This window comes from Eleginops maclovinus, chromosome 22 (genome assembly GCF_036324505.1).
Source record: "Eleginops maclovinus isolate JMC-PN-2008 ecotype Puerto Natales chromosome 22, JC_Emac_rtc_rv5, whole genome shotgun sequence".
Lineage (NCBI taxonomy): Eukaryota > Metazoa > Chordata > Actinopteri > Perciformes > Eleginopidae > Eleginops > Eleginops maclovinus.
In genome coordinates, this window is record NC_086370.1 from 14,810,729 (window position 1) to 14,828,095 (window position 17,367).

General features: G+C 41.3%; 1 protein-coding gene across 1 annotated transcript; it reads left to right on the forward strand.

Moving 5' to 3' along the window:
- Nucleotides 1-864: 864 nt before the first annotated feature.
- efemp1 (EGF containing fibulin extracellular matrix protein 1) lies at nucleotides 865-16,978 on the forward strand. The gene is made up of 10 exons (XM_063875398.1): nucleotides 865-1,427; nucleotides 1,599-1,644; nucleotides 1,870-2,202; nucleotides 12,220-12,342; nucleotides 12,710-12,829; nucleotides 13,069-13,188; nucleotides 13,395-13,514; nucleotides 14,309-14,435; nucleotides 14,525-14,717; nucleotides 15,130-16,978. The coding sequence occupies exons 1-10, from the start codon at nucleotides 1,347-1,349 to the stop codon at nucleotides 15,289-15,291; spliced, it is 1,425 nt and encodes a 474-aa protein (XP_063731468.1). The 5' UTR covers nucleotides 865-1,346; the 3' UTR covers nucleotides 15,292-16,978.
- Nucleotides 16,979-17,367: the final 389 nt, after the last annotated feature.

Here is a 17,367-nt window from a genome sequence, read left to right on the forward strand (position 1 = left end):
CAGCATGACATGCTCTGCATGTTATAACCGTTAGAGTTATGGAAGCTCATTCTTAAAATAACATACAGAAATTGTGTAGGCCTAATAAAATAAAACAGGATATGGCTCCAGATTTCCTCTTGGAAAACTCGAAATCATAAAATATGGAAAACATCCCTTCAGGTTCCCTATGGAGTTGTTAAAAGAACCCTAGTTCAATAAGGACACATGTATTTTTATTAAATCTTAATTAAATTATCTATAATGTGTGTTATTACAGCACTAAATTATAGGTTCGATGTTTATTGCATGGGAGCCAGGGCTGTGATACAGTGGTAACCCTTACTCTGTTTACTTTGGGTTGTTACACTGATGGGAATATTTTCGCTCTGTGAAGCAATATAATGAGTCAGTACTAATCATAGATTATTTTTTAGCTCAGTTTTCCATCGATAGCCGTTTTATGATTATTACCTTTTTTATCACTAGTCATCAGTCTATAGAGGGAGCCACTGTAGCCTGCTGATGGTTTACTGCTCCCCGATGAGAGAGAAAGCCTGAGCTCAACCTGCCCGGTACACCGCCCCCAGCATGTCATAGTATACGAGCGGCATGTTCATCACAAGTGCTGCTTGCACTCCGACTAACATCTAACATCTACTGCACGTTCTGCAGAATAAAGGCCAGCGCGCACGGATTTGCAACACAAACATAACCCGGGGACGTTTTATTCGGCAAGTTGGAGATCCGCAGGTAATTGCAGGTACGCCATGGAATGACATAACTAATGCATACAGGACTGCGATGTGAAAGATAATAATAGCTGTTGAAGGAGTGAGAATGTTGAAATAATTGCCTCTTTTTTTTTGCAATAGCACTTGTTTCTTATATAGTTCTTTTGTTTCAGGGAATTGCCCAGGAACAAGTGTCAGTATCTGGAAACATTATGCAGTGAACGACGCTCAGTAATATTTGATTGGGAGGCTTGTTAAGTTGAACATGTTTTGTGCACATTTTAATCAACATGAGATCTGAATGGCTGATTAATTTGTTCATTTTCCTGACACTGACTGACACAGGAGGGCATGTTTACGCACGATCTTTACGCGTATTACGCACTAATCCTTTTGGAATAAATACAGCAGAAAAACACTTCACTTAGTTGAAGTCGCAGATTTAGCTGGAGCAGTGCCAACATAAACATCACGCCAGCAGCGGGAGATGTTGGGACTCGTTAAGCAATGCCATCAATGATGTAATAACGGGTATTAAAACGTGTAGGCTTGTCAAGCGAAAAATTATCTTGCACGCTCTATCCATTTGGTTCCTCTGCATCTCGTTACAGTGCTGCTCCGTGTTTGGTCGACATGCTGGGGATCTGCGTGTGCCTGTGTGCGGTTTTCACACATGTGCTTTCTCAGGAGGCTGAGGAGCCTGTCTTCTACACAGTAAGTGAGAGATGTTTAACACCTCGTGTTTCTATGGGACTTGGCACGCTGTGTACTTTCATTTGCTGATGGAGAACTCAGGGACTCATGTTTTTAATTATGATATGATGTTACACTAAAGGACAATTACATATGTGTAATTTCATGGTAATCATTATCTGTCCTCCACAGTGCACTGAAGGGTATGAGTATGACAGAGTCAAAGAGCAATGCAGAGGTGAGACATTGACTTACATTTTTAAATCATTGCTTAATATAACACTGTGCAGCTTTTCCTGCCTAATAATGTATTCAACACAATAAATACATTCAATTAAGTTTAATATCTGTTTTTTTTTTAATTCATTGAAATATTCCAGTAATTAAATGCTATATATAATTTATTTTCTTTCTTTTTTCCTTTTCTTTTTGTTTTTGTGTCATTTTGTGTTTTCCCTGTCAGACATCGATGAGTGTGAATTGTTAGACGATGCCTGCAAAGGAGGTATGCAGTGTGTCAACCACTTTGGTGGATACCTCTGCCTCCCCAAGAGCGCCATCATCTATATCAGTAAGGACGGCGAGCAGGTGCAGCTGCCGGACCCTGTCCCTGCTGTCCCTGCCGTCCCTGCCGTCCCTGCCGTCCCTGCTGTCCCTGCTGTCCCTGCTGTCCCTGCTGTCCTACCAATCCAGCCTCTGGCCCCCCAGACTCCAGGCAACCGGGGGATCTCTCTGCCCAGTCGCTCCATCCGCTGTACACCCGGATACACTGCAGATGAGCAGAACTTCTGCAGAGGTAAGAGCAGCCCGCACCCCTCTCTGCTCAGTCATAACATGATACCAATATTCAAAGTAACTCAAAAACAAACCTTTTGTTTTTTAGAACGATCCTCATATCTCAATAAGAAGAAAAAACCTACATATAATTTATAGATTCACATTCAGACATGCTTTCCATGCAGCAATACTGCATCTGGCCAAATGCAACAAAAGCATACTACTGATACTCAAGAGGTCAAACACGTACCCAAAACAAAAGTTTAATTATACCAGTGTACTGCAGTACAAATCAGTCAGTACATTATTGAATCAATCTGCACCCACATCTTTAGGGTGGAATCTGTCACACAAGGGCCGACTTTAAGTCTGGCAGCCGTCTCTTTTGTACTTCTACATATTTTTTTTAGGTTACACCTCCTACATTTGAAAGACTCCAATTTCACTTCTCATGAGCTTTTCAACACCCATTGCCTGCTAAAGACTTTAGAGTCCAAATAAGCAGAACTCCAAAGGTGAACTGTTCATCCAACTGCCTGACAGTCGTCAACAGCTAAACCATGCGTAGCTGCCAGATCTGTTGCAAGCTTCTTGTTTTTTCTCTTTGCGATGTCATGTTTTCTAAACTCTTTGGTCGTTTGCAGCATGATGTTTTTGGCCCGAGTTCAGAATCTTCTTAAAATATAAGAAACTGTTCTTCTTTAGTGCATTAAGTTCTCGTTCTTCAGGGGCAAATCAAGGAGATGTTATGATGCTTAGGGTTAACTCTAACCCTGTGCTCATATGTAAGCCTATATACTTAAAGTATATATTCCCTTGGCTTGGCGCAGGTTGAGATTTTGGTAGCTGCGCAAAGTTGTGTGGGTGTGATGCTGTGTTTGGGCAAGACTCTTTGATTTTTACAAATGGGAGTGGTTTACAGACTCATTCTTTGTCTCTCTATCATACACATACACATACACACACACACACACACACACACACACACACACACACACACACACACACCCACACACACACCTTCACCGCTTTGTGCCAGATGGTCATAGCTGCACCTGAGTGAGCATCTCTGATAGCATGTGTAGCCTCCTAGAGCTTTAACTTTGCCATCTGTCTTAGTCCGTGAGAGATCAGGAAGTCGAGTTAGGATATGTGGAGTCAGCTGTATACATGTAATATAAGGTAAAGTGCACCATAACCATAAATCTTATGTGTTCATTGGGTAGGAGCTCCTTGTGCCAATAGGTAGAGGCATGTGGTGAGTGGCTGTATGGTGAGGCATGTGGTCACAGAGCCCCAGTGAAAGTAACAAATTTGATGTTACACCTGGGGCAAAGATATGTGTGAGGAGGTTTATGTATTTCTCTGAATTGAAACCCAATTAGGTTTTATTAGAGTGTAAAACATGGCAGCATATCAGCTAAAGTAACCACATAAGCAAGCTGGCATGGGTGTAATACTTATTCATTCGCTGGCGTGCTGTTTTCAGTGCATGGGCTAAACAAAGATAGGCTGTTGCTGTCAGTGTTATTGCTTTGAAATGACGGCAGTTTTAACTGGAAGGCGTCTCGTGCCGTCTCATGGGCGTACATTTCTGTTGGTGGAATGATATAATCTTTGTTTACATCAGTCTCTGGTTTCTCTGTCATTACCCTTAACTCGCTACAATGAGCCAATTGTTCTTGGACACAGAATTGTCTTTTTTCTTCTTCTTTTTTTTATTCCACAGTGGCTGTGTTGCACAGCTACGTATCTTGCTAGCGAAGGAATTCCCATTAACTTTCAATAGGGGGAAACCTCAATGTATCAAATAGCGCTTACATCAGGCTCCTTCCCTGCTAACTCACCACTCTGTGGAGGAAACCTAGAGTGCAGAGTCAGGTAGGGCAGAGGGGAAGATGAAAGGCTGACACTAACTAAATAACCACAGAAGTGCCGGAGCACTGACCAAGCCAGGTTGTACAGACGTCATGAGCTGTGCTGCTGCTGAGCTGTTCTGGTGACTTACTGCTGAGCGTGTGGTGAATAGTAGAAAGTTCAGCTAAATACGCTGGAAAAATAATGCTGCCAGTTTTCCAAAGCTTAAAATGTAAAAAAAAATAGAATATTTATGCTGATTAAAAGCGAAACTCACCACAAATTACATAATACTCTTCACTATGTTATTCTTCCTTGTTAATGTAGATTTAATATTGGTTCCCATTTTGCTAATAGTGCAATAAAGCCCTTTTGGCCCTGAGTGTGAACCCGAGAGTAAGTGTGTGTTGTTGCAGTGACATATCGGGGAAGTTAGCGCCCCCCTCCAGCCCCGGCCACACAGACACACTATGAAGCTTTACTGTATGTGTGACAGCTTAATGATGCTTTGCATTTCCATGAACTCCCCCCATCCTTCAAACATACATACACACACTTACTGTGTTTACCATAAGGAGATGCCTACAAGTGGCTTGTTGTAGTCTTATGTATGCATATTAACTCTTATTTTCAGCAGGGGTGAGATCACTTCCTCCTAGAAGTTAAGGTTGTTCATCAAAAGCAGAGTAATCGTTTACATAAAATAAAAAAAGGCAAGCCAATATTTTAGGATCCTCATTAACAGTTGAACATTGTTAGAGTGTGCTCATAACAAACTCAACTGTACTCGCAGTGGCTTCAGGCTTTTAAGGTTGGCCAGATCATGTTTTACACTTTCTGACATTCTCCTCTCACGTCTTTATCTCACATACTTATTTTTAATGTCTAAATTAGATACTCATGCACCGCAGTATCGGACATGAAAAGACATGCCACTCCTGTTTACCTGTCTGGTTTCTTGAGGTCATGCAGGCCACATTACCACCTACATACATGCCTGACTGATTTAAGCTTAGTCTGGACTCTCTTTACCTGCAGTGGCTGGAAATCTTTCCTAACTATGTTCTATTAAGTCTGTTAATCCTTGTGTGACAGAGAACTTGTGTACTTTTCCGAAGAAGGCCGGGTGCATGCAATAACATTTTTCCACACAGATGCAATGCACTTGGGAGGAATATCTCTGGAATGTCAGTGGTGGTTGTTTTTTCCGTTTGCTCCCATCTTTTGTGATGGTAGGAATTACTCACCACCTTTGAAAGATAAGCATCGGATCGATCTGTGAGGAGCAGGAATGCAGAGAGCAGAACAAGCAGAGAGACGTGATGTTGCTGCACCAGTTGAACTTTACAGTTTATACTTTACAGCTCCACTTGTTGTCGTCTCATCCTGACATTTTACACTTGAAGAAACAAGCCCTAGCCACACAGTCTTTGTGAAGAGATGTGAGGATACACAGAGAGCGATTACTGTTTTTCAGGAAATTCCTTTAGATGTTATCCTGTCAGTTTGTGTTTCTCTCTAACATCCATCAAAGATTGGCAACACAGATTTGATAAAGGTTGCACAAAGAAGGAAGACTTCCACACTGAGGGTAATGTGATACAGGACATACAGGATGTTAAATAAGAACATTCTGCTATGATTTTGTTGAGGAAGTGGGATCAAACACAAGCCGGCCCACTTTGTTTAGGGTTACTCAAACAAAAAGACACCTGTGGCACACCTTTGTGCCTGTTGAACCCTCCTATTACCAGCTAAGCTCTTGTCTTCCACCTGTTCTCAGACTGATGATTTGCACTGCACTGCTACAGTGCGTCTTCACTATGCGGTTGTCCTTGTGCACTACAGTATGATTTAACTGTCTAACTCATTAGTTTGAACCTTTGGATGGTAAATGCTTTCTAGGAATGACAGTGCTGGAGAATCTCAATTCACCAGGATTTTTTACGGTCTCAGTTTACGACCAATTGCATGTGTTTTCGTTAAAAATGTTGAAAACCGGTCAATAAATCACCCCTTTTACGAGATGTTCTAACCACCCATTAGTTACTGTATCTGCCTCCAACATCTAGTAACCTTGTTGTTTCAAGGTCTGTTCTTGGTAATCAACATTGTTAAGATTTTTGGCTTCGAGATCTCACTTTCCATTTGCAAACTGCCAGAAAACCTGTTGACTTCTGATAAAGGAATTTTCCAGTTTCTAAATTCCTATTTAAATTACTGCATGTATTTGGACATTAGTGTCTCTATGGCAATAAACATAATTGAATCTGTACATCTAAGTAACTAAGCAATCAAGGGTATAATTGCTATATTTTTTGGCAACACCATCCTAAAACAAGATCAACACATTAGAACAAATGTCAGAGAATGAGTTCCTGCCCTCCTGTGTTTTTACAAGCATGACATGGTGACAGTATTTCATCACCAGAGAAAACCAGAGTATTTTTCAGACTCTGTGAGTACAAGCCAACCACCCCAACTTGTGGACTGTGCAGTGTTGCCGTACAGTATGCTGTTATTGCTTGTGGTTTTGCTGCTGGCTCCTCGCTGCCTTCATCCATGATGGCAGGGAGGAGAAAGGAAGCAGCTTTGCCTTGCCTCCTCGACGCAAGTGCTTAATGTTGTTGTTATTATTCTCCCCGAGGTCGGTGCCTGTCCAACGTCCAGCTGTTTCCTCCTCTGATGTGCCTACATGTGTTGCTCTTTCCGTTTACCTCATGATGGAAAGGGACATAGGGCTGCTATAAATCACTGTTGCGCTGAGCTGGGTGACACTTGCATGCGATCGCAGAGTTTGTGCGACACACACTGTTTCTCCTTTGACTCATTTTATCACTCCTTATTTTGACCTTATGTTCAGGTTTCATTCCTTCCATGCCACACATTTTCTTTAAAGGCTACAGCTGACATGTCAGGTGGGCAGAGTGATTGAATATCGAAATGAATATCAGGAGAATTTCTAAGTGCTTCTTCTTTTTTTAAGGCATTTCTCAGTAACAGGAAGGATGATTATCAGTTGGGAATGTAGCTGGCACACTGGACGGATTTTCAAGAATGTCAAGACTGTGCCCGACCTTTTAGAAGAGTGTAGAACAAACTCACAAATCAGTTAGTGTCAGCATGACTAAAACTCCTCTAACTTTTGAACAATGAGAGCGATAGAAGGGGGAATCTTGGGAGTGGTGCGAATAGCAATAGCATGGAAATATGTTATGCCCTAATAGGAATGGAAATACACAGAATATAATGTTAAAGTGCCTTGGATTCTTTGATTTCTTATCTGCTTTGTGTTCGGACTTGATTTGAAAGGGAAACACTACCACTCCCATTTGTCCTGAGGTTGTGTTCAAGCCAGTGATAGCTGCATTTTACACTGCATTGTGAGAGAGAGAATTATACACAAATGAAAAACGTGCAGTGTAGCGTTTGCCTAAGGGGTGATATTAGGGTGTTGGAGGTTATGCAAAACCAAATGCTCAGGGTGTATGACATGCTAATAAATTAGACATTGTGAAATTTTATGGGCTATTAACTTTGCACATCTTGCCCCCTGCTTTCCCAAAGATTGAATTATCCAATAATCAGAGGGAAACAGAGACGCCGTCCAACAGCAGAACGGCTCCAACTGTTTTTGGAACAGCTCCTGCTTTCCATTGCAGTGATTCAGTGAAAACAAGACTAAATGCTCTCAAGTGATAATTACAACAAGCCCTATCATGTCAGTTTAAATCTGGAGCAAATAACACATTGTTTTGAATTCTGGCCAAACACTTTCTAGTTCCCGTTTTGGACACATATGCTATTTCTTTCTCAGCAATATGCACGCACTAGCACACTACATCTCTTTATAGTGTAACACCACCATTCTGTATATAACATTGTAAAAGACCATTTAATGTTCAAAGCACCTCAAACCGTACCTCTGATGCACACACACCCACTTGTTCATTACACACACACACTTGCATTCTTTGAGCTGCCGCCATTCCCGTTACTCCCCCAACTCCCACAAGGCATTTAGAATTAATCTCCTTGAAAAGCTAGGAGTTTTTAACTCTGACATCACATATGCACACACGGCCATAAATCTAACTTCAAATCTTAAAAAGCCCTTTTTCTTTAGAAAAAAAAGACCTCCACCCTTTCTCCTCATTCTTTCCTTTTCCATCTTCCACTCTCCTGCTGGACCGCCTTATCTTTCCCTGTGATGTTACAGCAGGCTCTAAAAGGAAACTTGTAAGCTGTGTTAAATAAATCCTGAAAAAAAGGAAAAAATCTGACCTCAGAGAACAGAGTCACTTCTCCCCAAACGCAACACATCATCACATTTGATGGTAAAATCTGTTTTCCTGTGTAAATTATAAGGACTGTACTACATGTGGTAAGCTGTTGAGGCTTTATGGGACCTTAGTACCAGCCAGTATCCCACTCCACCCACACAAACACACACAAACTTATACACACACCAAACACAAACTTTTGTGGAACTTTGTACTGGCAGCCTTTAAAAGGTTTAGTGACAAAGTAGCAGTTAACACAAGTTATCCCATTAATGAACCTCTGGATTGCTTTCAGCACATACAGCATGCTTTTATTTAGAGCTATCCAAGCTTTCTTACGGGGGATAAAGATGATTCTGACTTTTCCTACACAGAACTTCTTAGCATCCAGCGGTGCATTGTGTACATTTAAACAATTTACAGTTAGTCATGTGCAGTTACTTCACACCAACAGATGGTTCCTACATGTACATGTAGGAGAGTGTTAGAACAACATCGAGTCGCAGAGGTCTGCCATGCACCAGCGACACCTTTTTCTGATGGATTTACTGTGGCATATATGTTATTGTACTCCTGGTAATTCAATCCCAAAAGATTTCAAGTGCACCTAATGTATTTTTTGTAAATCTCTAGCCTTGAAGCCATATGTGGACTAGCTCTGACTCCAATTTAAAAAGAAAACTAGAAAGTGTAGTTTGCCAACTGTAATTGGTCAGGCTCTGATACCTATCTGATTTGGCATTCGTCTTGTCCAAGAAAGTAATTGCTTACCCTAATAGATTGATCACTTTTGGTCACTTTAAACAAAAAAATGTAAAACCATACAAAGGCAAATGTACCTATTAAGAAACCTTCTGCTGATCCTTGTGGCTTTAGACCAGAGTGTACAGGGAGTTGTTTATATCACCGTGATGTCACAGATTTGATTGTGGATTACGTTTTTGTGAGCACCAATACCAGACAACACTGCATGGTTGCTAGTTGTCAGTCACAACTTTGCTACGCCCTAAAGCTTTTTTCATAATCAATAGCTAAGTATTGTAATTGTTTTCATAGACTTCTATACAATCTGTCTACTTGTTGCAACTCCTACTGGCTGTCAGAGAATAAAAACCATAACATTTCACCCCCATCTCAGTTATGTTGAGTGCTTCTTGGCACTCTGATACCCAACATCCTCACACAGGACTGATCAGGAACCAGGAGCCTGTGACTTGTCTGAATATATTGCCAGAAGGCAAGGCATTTCCAGTCTCAATGAATCACCAAATACCTCCAGTAAGTTGGCGTGTTGGTGATTCAAACTAAGGGCTTGATCCTGGCTTCAACTATATGTTAACATTTATTTAAAATGTTAATTAGTTCTGAAGGATTTCACCTCCAGTTTTTTTTCTGTTTTTCTAAAAATGGTTAGCTAGTGGTTTAACTTGCTAGCTTCCGTTGCTACCTAACAAGCTAGCTAATACTCTTACTTTTGTGTTGTTGTGTTCTCCTATTATTGTTCTGTATGTACAAACTACAGCTTAAAGAGTTGTTTTTTTTGTCAATAGGTTCACCTTATTGTGTTTGGTATGGCAGTGTCTGACCTGCTAGCTAACCTGAGGATGATATACCGTTATCTGAATAAAGGACGTTAGACGGTATTGATTTTGTCATCCACACAGATCCAACCTTTAATAATACACCTAAACCAATCTCAAGCAAATCATCTACATCCAGACTATGTTGATATCCTCATCTTAGAGGCTGAATCTGGATACTTCAGTTTTCCAGCCAGTTAGAGAGACTCTCCATTGCAGCAGGGCTTTTTTAACAGCATCTCTTTATGCTGTTAGGTCAGTATATGTGATACTGCTGGAGTCCAAGCATTCGGTATCTCACTTGGTGCTGGTTGCGTTTGCACTTTCCCAGATGCCTATCAAGCGAACATCAGAGCGTTAAACTTTCCAGAACAACACCCTTTTATCTTTGTCTGTCACTAAGCAGGTCACTGAGCAACAAGCCTCTTCTGTGCATTCCTCCCTGAATGCTATTCGCACCTGTTGTCTCTCAGGTGCAGCTTTTAGATGAGCCCTGCTATTGTCCCTAAAGTACTGAGCTCAGCTTATCACTGTGCCCCCAAAGAGTTGAGAACGCATTTTAGCCTTCTTCCATTTCCTCCCTTTAAGAACTGAAGACAACTTGCCTCTGTCTACCTTTGTGTTTAAAGGGCTATTCTGCAGCAAATCAAGCCAATATCTCACCAGCACCAATCCCACTGGATGTGGAAGTTTTAGGACTGGCATATTGGTCATTTGAGGTACTCAGGGATTGCGAAATCAATCAATCAAACTGCATTTGTATGGATTTCATAGGATTAGTGCAGTACAAAGTAATTAGGTAGTAAGTAGGAACAGTGAAAACAACAAGAAAGTTTCAATTAGTGACCAGTGTTATGCAATAAATAAAACAATTGCTTTAAAGATATAATTTAACAACCTTAATACATAAAAAATTGTTGTTAAACACAATCCGGAAATGGAATACAAATTATTTTTGGGAAATCTCTAAAATGATGCAGAAATAATGTCTGTCGAAGCAGGACAGGTCTAGTACTATTGTCAGGTTTTCTGACCATTGTTAGGCTAGGCATGAGTCAAATCATAATGCAGTTATAATACCCCCCCTCCCGATTCCTGTGTGTGGTATTGAGGATAACTGTCTGTCATGTTGATGCCCACTGGTTGTTTGCATATGATGGGCTGTGTCAGACCACCCAGGAGGATGGCTGGTGGGCCCACAGGGATGAGAGTATACAGTAAGGGTGTATTTGTAGTGGGTGTGTGTGTAGGGGGGATGGAAGATGGAAGTTAAGTTAAAATTGGGGTGAGGGGGGGTTTATGGTGAGACTTTTTCTTTTGGTGTCTGGCTCCAAACAAACCAAAGTGGTGAAAGTGTTTGCAGAATCAAGATAAAAAAGATGAATCATTAGACTGCTGGGTGGCCAAAACTGGAGAATTCAAACATCTTATCAAAACTATTAAATATCAAATGTTTGTACCTTTTGTTTGAGATTTCATTCATGTTAACCTTTCGTTGGTAACTTTTGAATTGGCTTTTCTAAAATCATGCAAATTATTACATTTGTCAACAATGAATCTGTTGTTTACATCAAAAGTATTTCACACTTTAATATGGTTTGACCTGATTTAAGAAATGCAGCATCTTTCTGAGGAGATTTTTTGCATTAAAGCTTCTTCTGAAGTTCTTCTGCAAAGATTGAATCGTTGCTTATCATGTTATTTAACTTTTTAAGATGGGGTGTAGGATAGAAAGTGGATCTGTGAGTTTTTGGGTTGATTAAAGTCTGATGAGAGGGGGAGGCGTGCTGGTAGAAGGCATAAGACTTATCAGTTGAGCTCTCACACACACACACACACACACACACAGACACAGACACACACACACACACACACACACACACACACACACACACACACACACACACACACACACACACACACACACACACACACACACACACACACACACACACATACACACACACACACACACGAACACTCGCTCCCCCCTTCAAAGAGGTGTCCTGTTAGCAGGAGATATGATCTGTGTTTTCCCCTTTACCCGGAGCTGCTGAATAAAAGTCCTCTTTATTGAATGGCCTGCGTGTTCTGTGTGAACATGTGTGTTTATGCCCTTGTGTGTGATGTGATGGTCTCAGTGATCACAGATTTTTTTTTACTGTCTGTGGAAAGTAGTTCCCACATCGCAGATCACAGAGTTCACATAGTCCAGACATGTTGCCTTGCTTTGTCTGCCACATGTTCCTGCGTACAGTAGGCATTAACTTGACTTGGCTTCCTCTCACTGTGTGGCGTGTTGTGTGTTTATTGCAGACATAGATGAATGTGCGACAGGCAGACACACTTGTGGTCCTGAACAGACGTGCTACAACACCAGAGGCTCCTACACCTGCCAGTGTACTCAAGGCTACCAGAAGAACGGAGACCACTGTGTAGGTGAGTTGTTGACGTGAAACACCCTCTTCTGCAGGTAAATCGACAGCAACAACTATTTTAACTATTAAGATCCAAAATAAAGATTTCCTGCTCGTTTCATCTGGATATCCCTGTGTTTTGAACTGCCAAAAACATGCAAGGACTTTGTAAAACATTATTCACCGAACAATAAATCTGGGAAAAATCAGCAGATAAATCGATTATGAAAAACAGCTGCAAGCCTTTTGCTCAAATGATTCAAACTGGTGTCAAGCATTTGAAAATGTGGTTGTATAGTCTTTTATCAGCTGATTGGATAATCGCTTTTGGAAATGTGTCTTACCACTCATATTTGAATGAATTCTTGTTTGTTTGTGTTTCCTTGCAGACAGAGATGAGTGCGCCCTGACTAACTACTGCATGCACAGATGTGTGAACACACAGGGCTCATACTACTGTGAGTGCAATGCAGGTCACAAGTTGGCCAGCAACAACCACAGCTGTGTTGGTAAGTCATTAGTAAAGTAGTGTGTACTCGTTTGTTAGTGTGTACAACATTACATTGTTCACAAAATAATGTTGTTTCAATGCTTTGTTTAAAGGAGTTTATTATAACATAGTTATATACTGTTAACAACTAACTTTTATTCCCTATGCAAGCCAAGAGCCTTTGAAGAAATTTAAATAATCAAAAATAAAACCACAATACTATGTTCCATGCATATAAAACCTCTGCTTTTGTTTCAGATGTGAATGAGTGTGATGTGGAGAATCCCTGTCAGCACCACTGCTACAACCTGATTGGGTCCTTCCTCTGCCAGTGTGACCAGGGCTACGATCTGGCTGTAGACAAAGTCTCCTGCCAAGGTGGACACAGACACACACACGCACACATGCACGCATGCACGCACACTCACACAGGAGCACACACACATGCACACTTTACATAAATAGATAAACATCTTTAAATAAATTCATGTTTGTTTCTTGTCACCTGCAAAGATTTCAACATGCACCGCCCTGTCCTCATTATCCATCTTATCTATGTTTTTATGTTCATATTTTCTGTACAGACATCGATGAATGCGGCTTCTCCAGCTTCCTGTGTCAGTACCAGTGCGTAAACAGCCCAGGAAGTTACTCCTGTGAGTGTCCAGAGGGATATCAGCTGCAGGGAAACAGGTTGTGTCAAGGTATTGCTGTCCTCCTTTTTACTCTCCCTTTTTTTCCCTCATAAATCTTGTTTTTTAATCCTTTCTGAATTTATTTATTTATCTAGCGTACCCTCCCCTCTGTTTTGACATCAGAAAAAGTTCCTTGTATATTCTTCCCTTCCCCCTCTTCATGAAGATATCTTGATCATCATGCTATCACCTCTCTCCAGCGGGAATGAAAGCCACTCTCACCCAGTACTGTCATGGAAAGAATGCAGAGGTTAAGCAACACAAACTTTGTGTTGCCCCGCTCAGCCACCTCTGTGAATTTATAAGCATGATGTTGGTTTCTTGAAGTGGATTTATTTGAAGCTCCGGCACTCGCTCAAAGGGAGAGCTGTTATTTTTTCCTCTCCCCCTCGATCAGGTGCAGGGTTTATAGGGGGAGCCATGAATCCGGCTGGTTGTGTCAGAGGGACCTTATGATGATGAATCCAAGTTGCTGTGCCAGAAATAGCCCTGTGGTTTGGGGCATGTTTGATGGGGTTATTTTCATGGTGCTGCAGGGAAAGAGTTGCAGTTAGGCCTGTGTGGGGTTACATCGGGGGCTTCCCTAAACTACAGATCTGCAGGTTTCCCTCTTGTGTTTCCTTTCACCTCCACAGCTGCTGGAAATCCAACAACCCTAAAACACAGTTCCCATGTTTTCACAGCTCTGTTTCATGAAGCGTGTAGAGTTTATGTGTCTTGGAAGTGGGGGATACTATTGTCAACCATCTATTTTTTGACTCCTCAATTCTTTTTTCTCTCTCTGTCACTCTGCCAATCACAAGACATAAATGAGTGTGAGACAGGGACCCATAACTGCCAAGAAGATGAAATGTGCTGGAACTATTATGGAGCCTTCCGCTGCTATCCCAGAAACCCCTGCGAGGCCCCTTACACCAAAACCGCTGAAAAGTCAGTAAACTTCATCCAGTTCTTTCTTTTAAATATCAAGTAGTACCTTCAGTTTCACAGAGATTGTCTAAATTGTTGTTTGTCTGCAGTCGCTGTATCTGCCGCTCTCAGGCCGAGTGCCAGGGTCTCCCACCCTCAATTGTATACAAATACATGAGCATCCAGGCGGAGCGCACCGTACCAGCAGACATCTTCCAGATTCAGGCCACCAACATGTACGGAAACACACAGAACACCTTCAGGATCAAAGCTGGGAACGAGGCAGGAGAGTTTTTCCTGCGGGTAAGTTAAACCTTTTTTTTGTGTTACTTGAAAATCTGGGGGAAGGTGTAACGGGAGACAATGGTACATTGTCAACTGTATCAGTGGTGTGAGGCTGTCAAAAACTGCAATTCAAAGCTAAGTAAATGATACTTCTCACTCATGGATGTATAAAAAGCTTGATACAGAATTGGAGGTGTGTCACTGTTTGTTCTTTTAAAAGTTGCACCCTCAATGCTAACACACAGCATGCTAACATGCTTACTATAACACTTATAACAACTGATGCATAGCAGCTTTACCAGGATTACCATACGCTTTTTTTGCATGTTCACATTAGCTTATCAGTGAACATAAAGTACAAGTACATAAAGTATATGTGATAAACATTTATTTACCTACATTCTTATTGAATGATCATATTTTCTTGCAGCGTTCCAGCAATGTGAGTGCCATGCTGGTGCTAACCAAGTCTCTGTCGGGCCCCAGGGAGTACGTGGTGGACCTGGAAATGGTCACTCACCATCTGACCATGAACTACCGCTCCAGCTCTCTGCTGCGGCTCACCATCATAGTCGGGCCATACCCTTTCTGAGCGCCACAATCCCAGCAGCCCACACACTTGGTTTAGCAAACATAGCAGTGTAACACAGCAGATGCCTGTATCAGCATAACATACATTTTCATAGAATACAACATATAACATAGGCTGCCCCAGGCTCGTACAGCAGTTCCAATAGGCTTGCTCTTGACAACCCATGTTGTGATGTGACCACTGGCCACCCTTTGCTCTCAATGTGTCAAGAATTAAGCACTGTGGTTCAACAAAAGCACTCTGCTATTTCTATATCGAAAAGTTTAAACATTTTTTAGTTTATGTGCCTAAGGTGGACATAAGAAGGATAAGATGCTGGATCTAATTTACTTCCCCTCCTTCAAGAATAATAAACAGAGCAGTGGCAATCAGGAAAAGGGGCGTAGTGGACACAAATCGTAACCGATGGATATTTATGCAGCCGTACCTACATTTATCACTTCTTTTCAGACCACATTTGCTTTCAATAACCTGTGTGTGCATCAGTGAAGCGCTATGTTGTAAGAAAGAGAGAAAAATCATATTTTCTATATAAATGTACATGACAAATATCCAATATGAGCAGCTTTTTATATAAAAATAAATGACGGACCTTGTAAATCAAAGCCTCTGTTGATGCATGTAGTAGGGGTTAGTGCTGCTGCGCCACACTGTTCCTGCAAGTTTTTGTATAGTTTTACTCATGAGTAATAATTTCCAGAGGAGTCCAGAACAGTTCAGAAGTGTAAAGGAAGTGAAAGTGCCTGTTGGTTGAGAGAGTACTAAACTTTGCATGTCAACAGGCTTGATGCTCGTAGACTTTACTCACAGGAGTAAAGTCATGTACATACTGAGTTACAAATCTGTGTGTGATGTGTGTGTGTATGAGTGTGTGTGTGTCTGGCTTTTTGTATGCATGCAAGCAAGTGAACGTGTGAAACACAGAGGGAGATAAAGGGAAATAGTGAGAAAGAGCTTGTTCTCTGCCCCCAGGTTTGGTTGATGTGTTTATGCGTTTCTGTGAGGCCATCCCTGCAGACCTCAGTTAGAGAGGCAATAACAGAGATTTCTCTTTTGAACTCGCGAACACGCACAGGAAATGACAGCTTTCATAACACACCTCGGCCAAGTGAGCACTCACTGGTGCCACAGTGATTCTCTAGAGGAACAGCTGAGCTTTCTTATGTCGGTCCCAGTCATGGAGTCACCGACTGGCACCAGGCTGGCTTGCGTGATAAACATAATTACAGTGCTTTGCCCTGTAGCCGGTTCATGTGTGACACAGGGGATTATTAAAGTGTTAATACAATGTCACCACACTTTTGGCAGAATGAGAAATCTTTCACTACCTGCTTTGCCTTTCATGACTCCGCGGGTCTGCTGTGGTTTATTGCTGAAACACTGTACACTGTAGAAACACAGCACTGTAAACCACATTAAAAACCAACATGTTGTCACCACTTTAAGTGTAGAAAGTGATCCATCTTTATGTGGTTCCAGCAGCAATCTTGCTATAGTGCCTTAGAGGTATACAGTCAAAAATGTGTAACACTAATCTTATCATTTATACTGTCAAGACTTCCTTCATTGAAATGCCTTAATGTTCTTCTCTTCTATTTAAAATATATTTTGTCATATGTATCTTATATTGATTGTACTCTGAAGAGCAAAAGTTATATTGTTGAATAAAATATGATGGATAAATGGGGCTAGGTGGTTCTGTTTTTCTTTTAATCTAACAACTAAATAGCGAAACAACAAATGTGTGAGATACAACAAATGTGGAAGAACAACGCTGCTCGGCTCTGTTATTGCAACACAGTGAACAACATGTGACATCATATACCGTATAATGGAAAATGCAGCGGTTGTGTGATATGCTCCGCTGCTCTTCCAATGCTTTTGGGAAAACGTGAGGATGATTTCATCTGGATATAACAATGATAAATGCATTGAACATGATGCCCTAGCTATCATATCTATCTTATTTAAGGAGATCCAGCGGGGATGTAGTAATATAGTATGTTGAGTCAATGTGTGCTGAGGGACAAATGTGAACCCTACACACACACACACACACACACACACACACACACA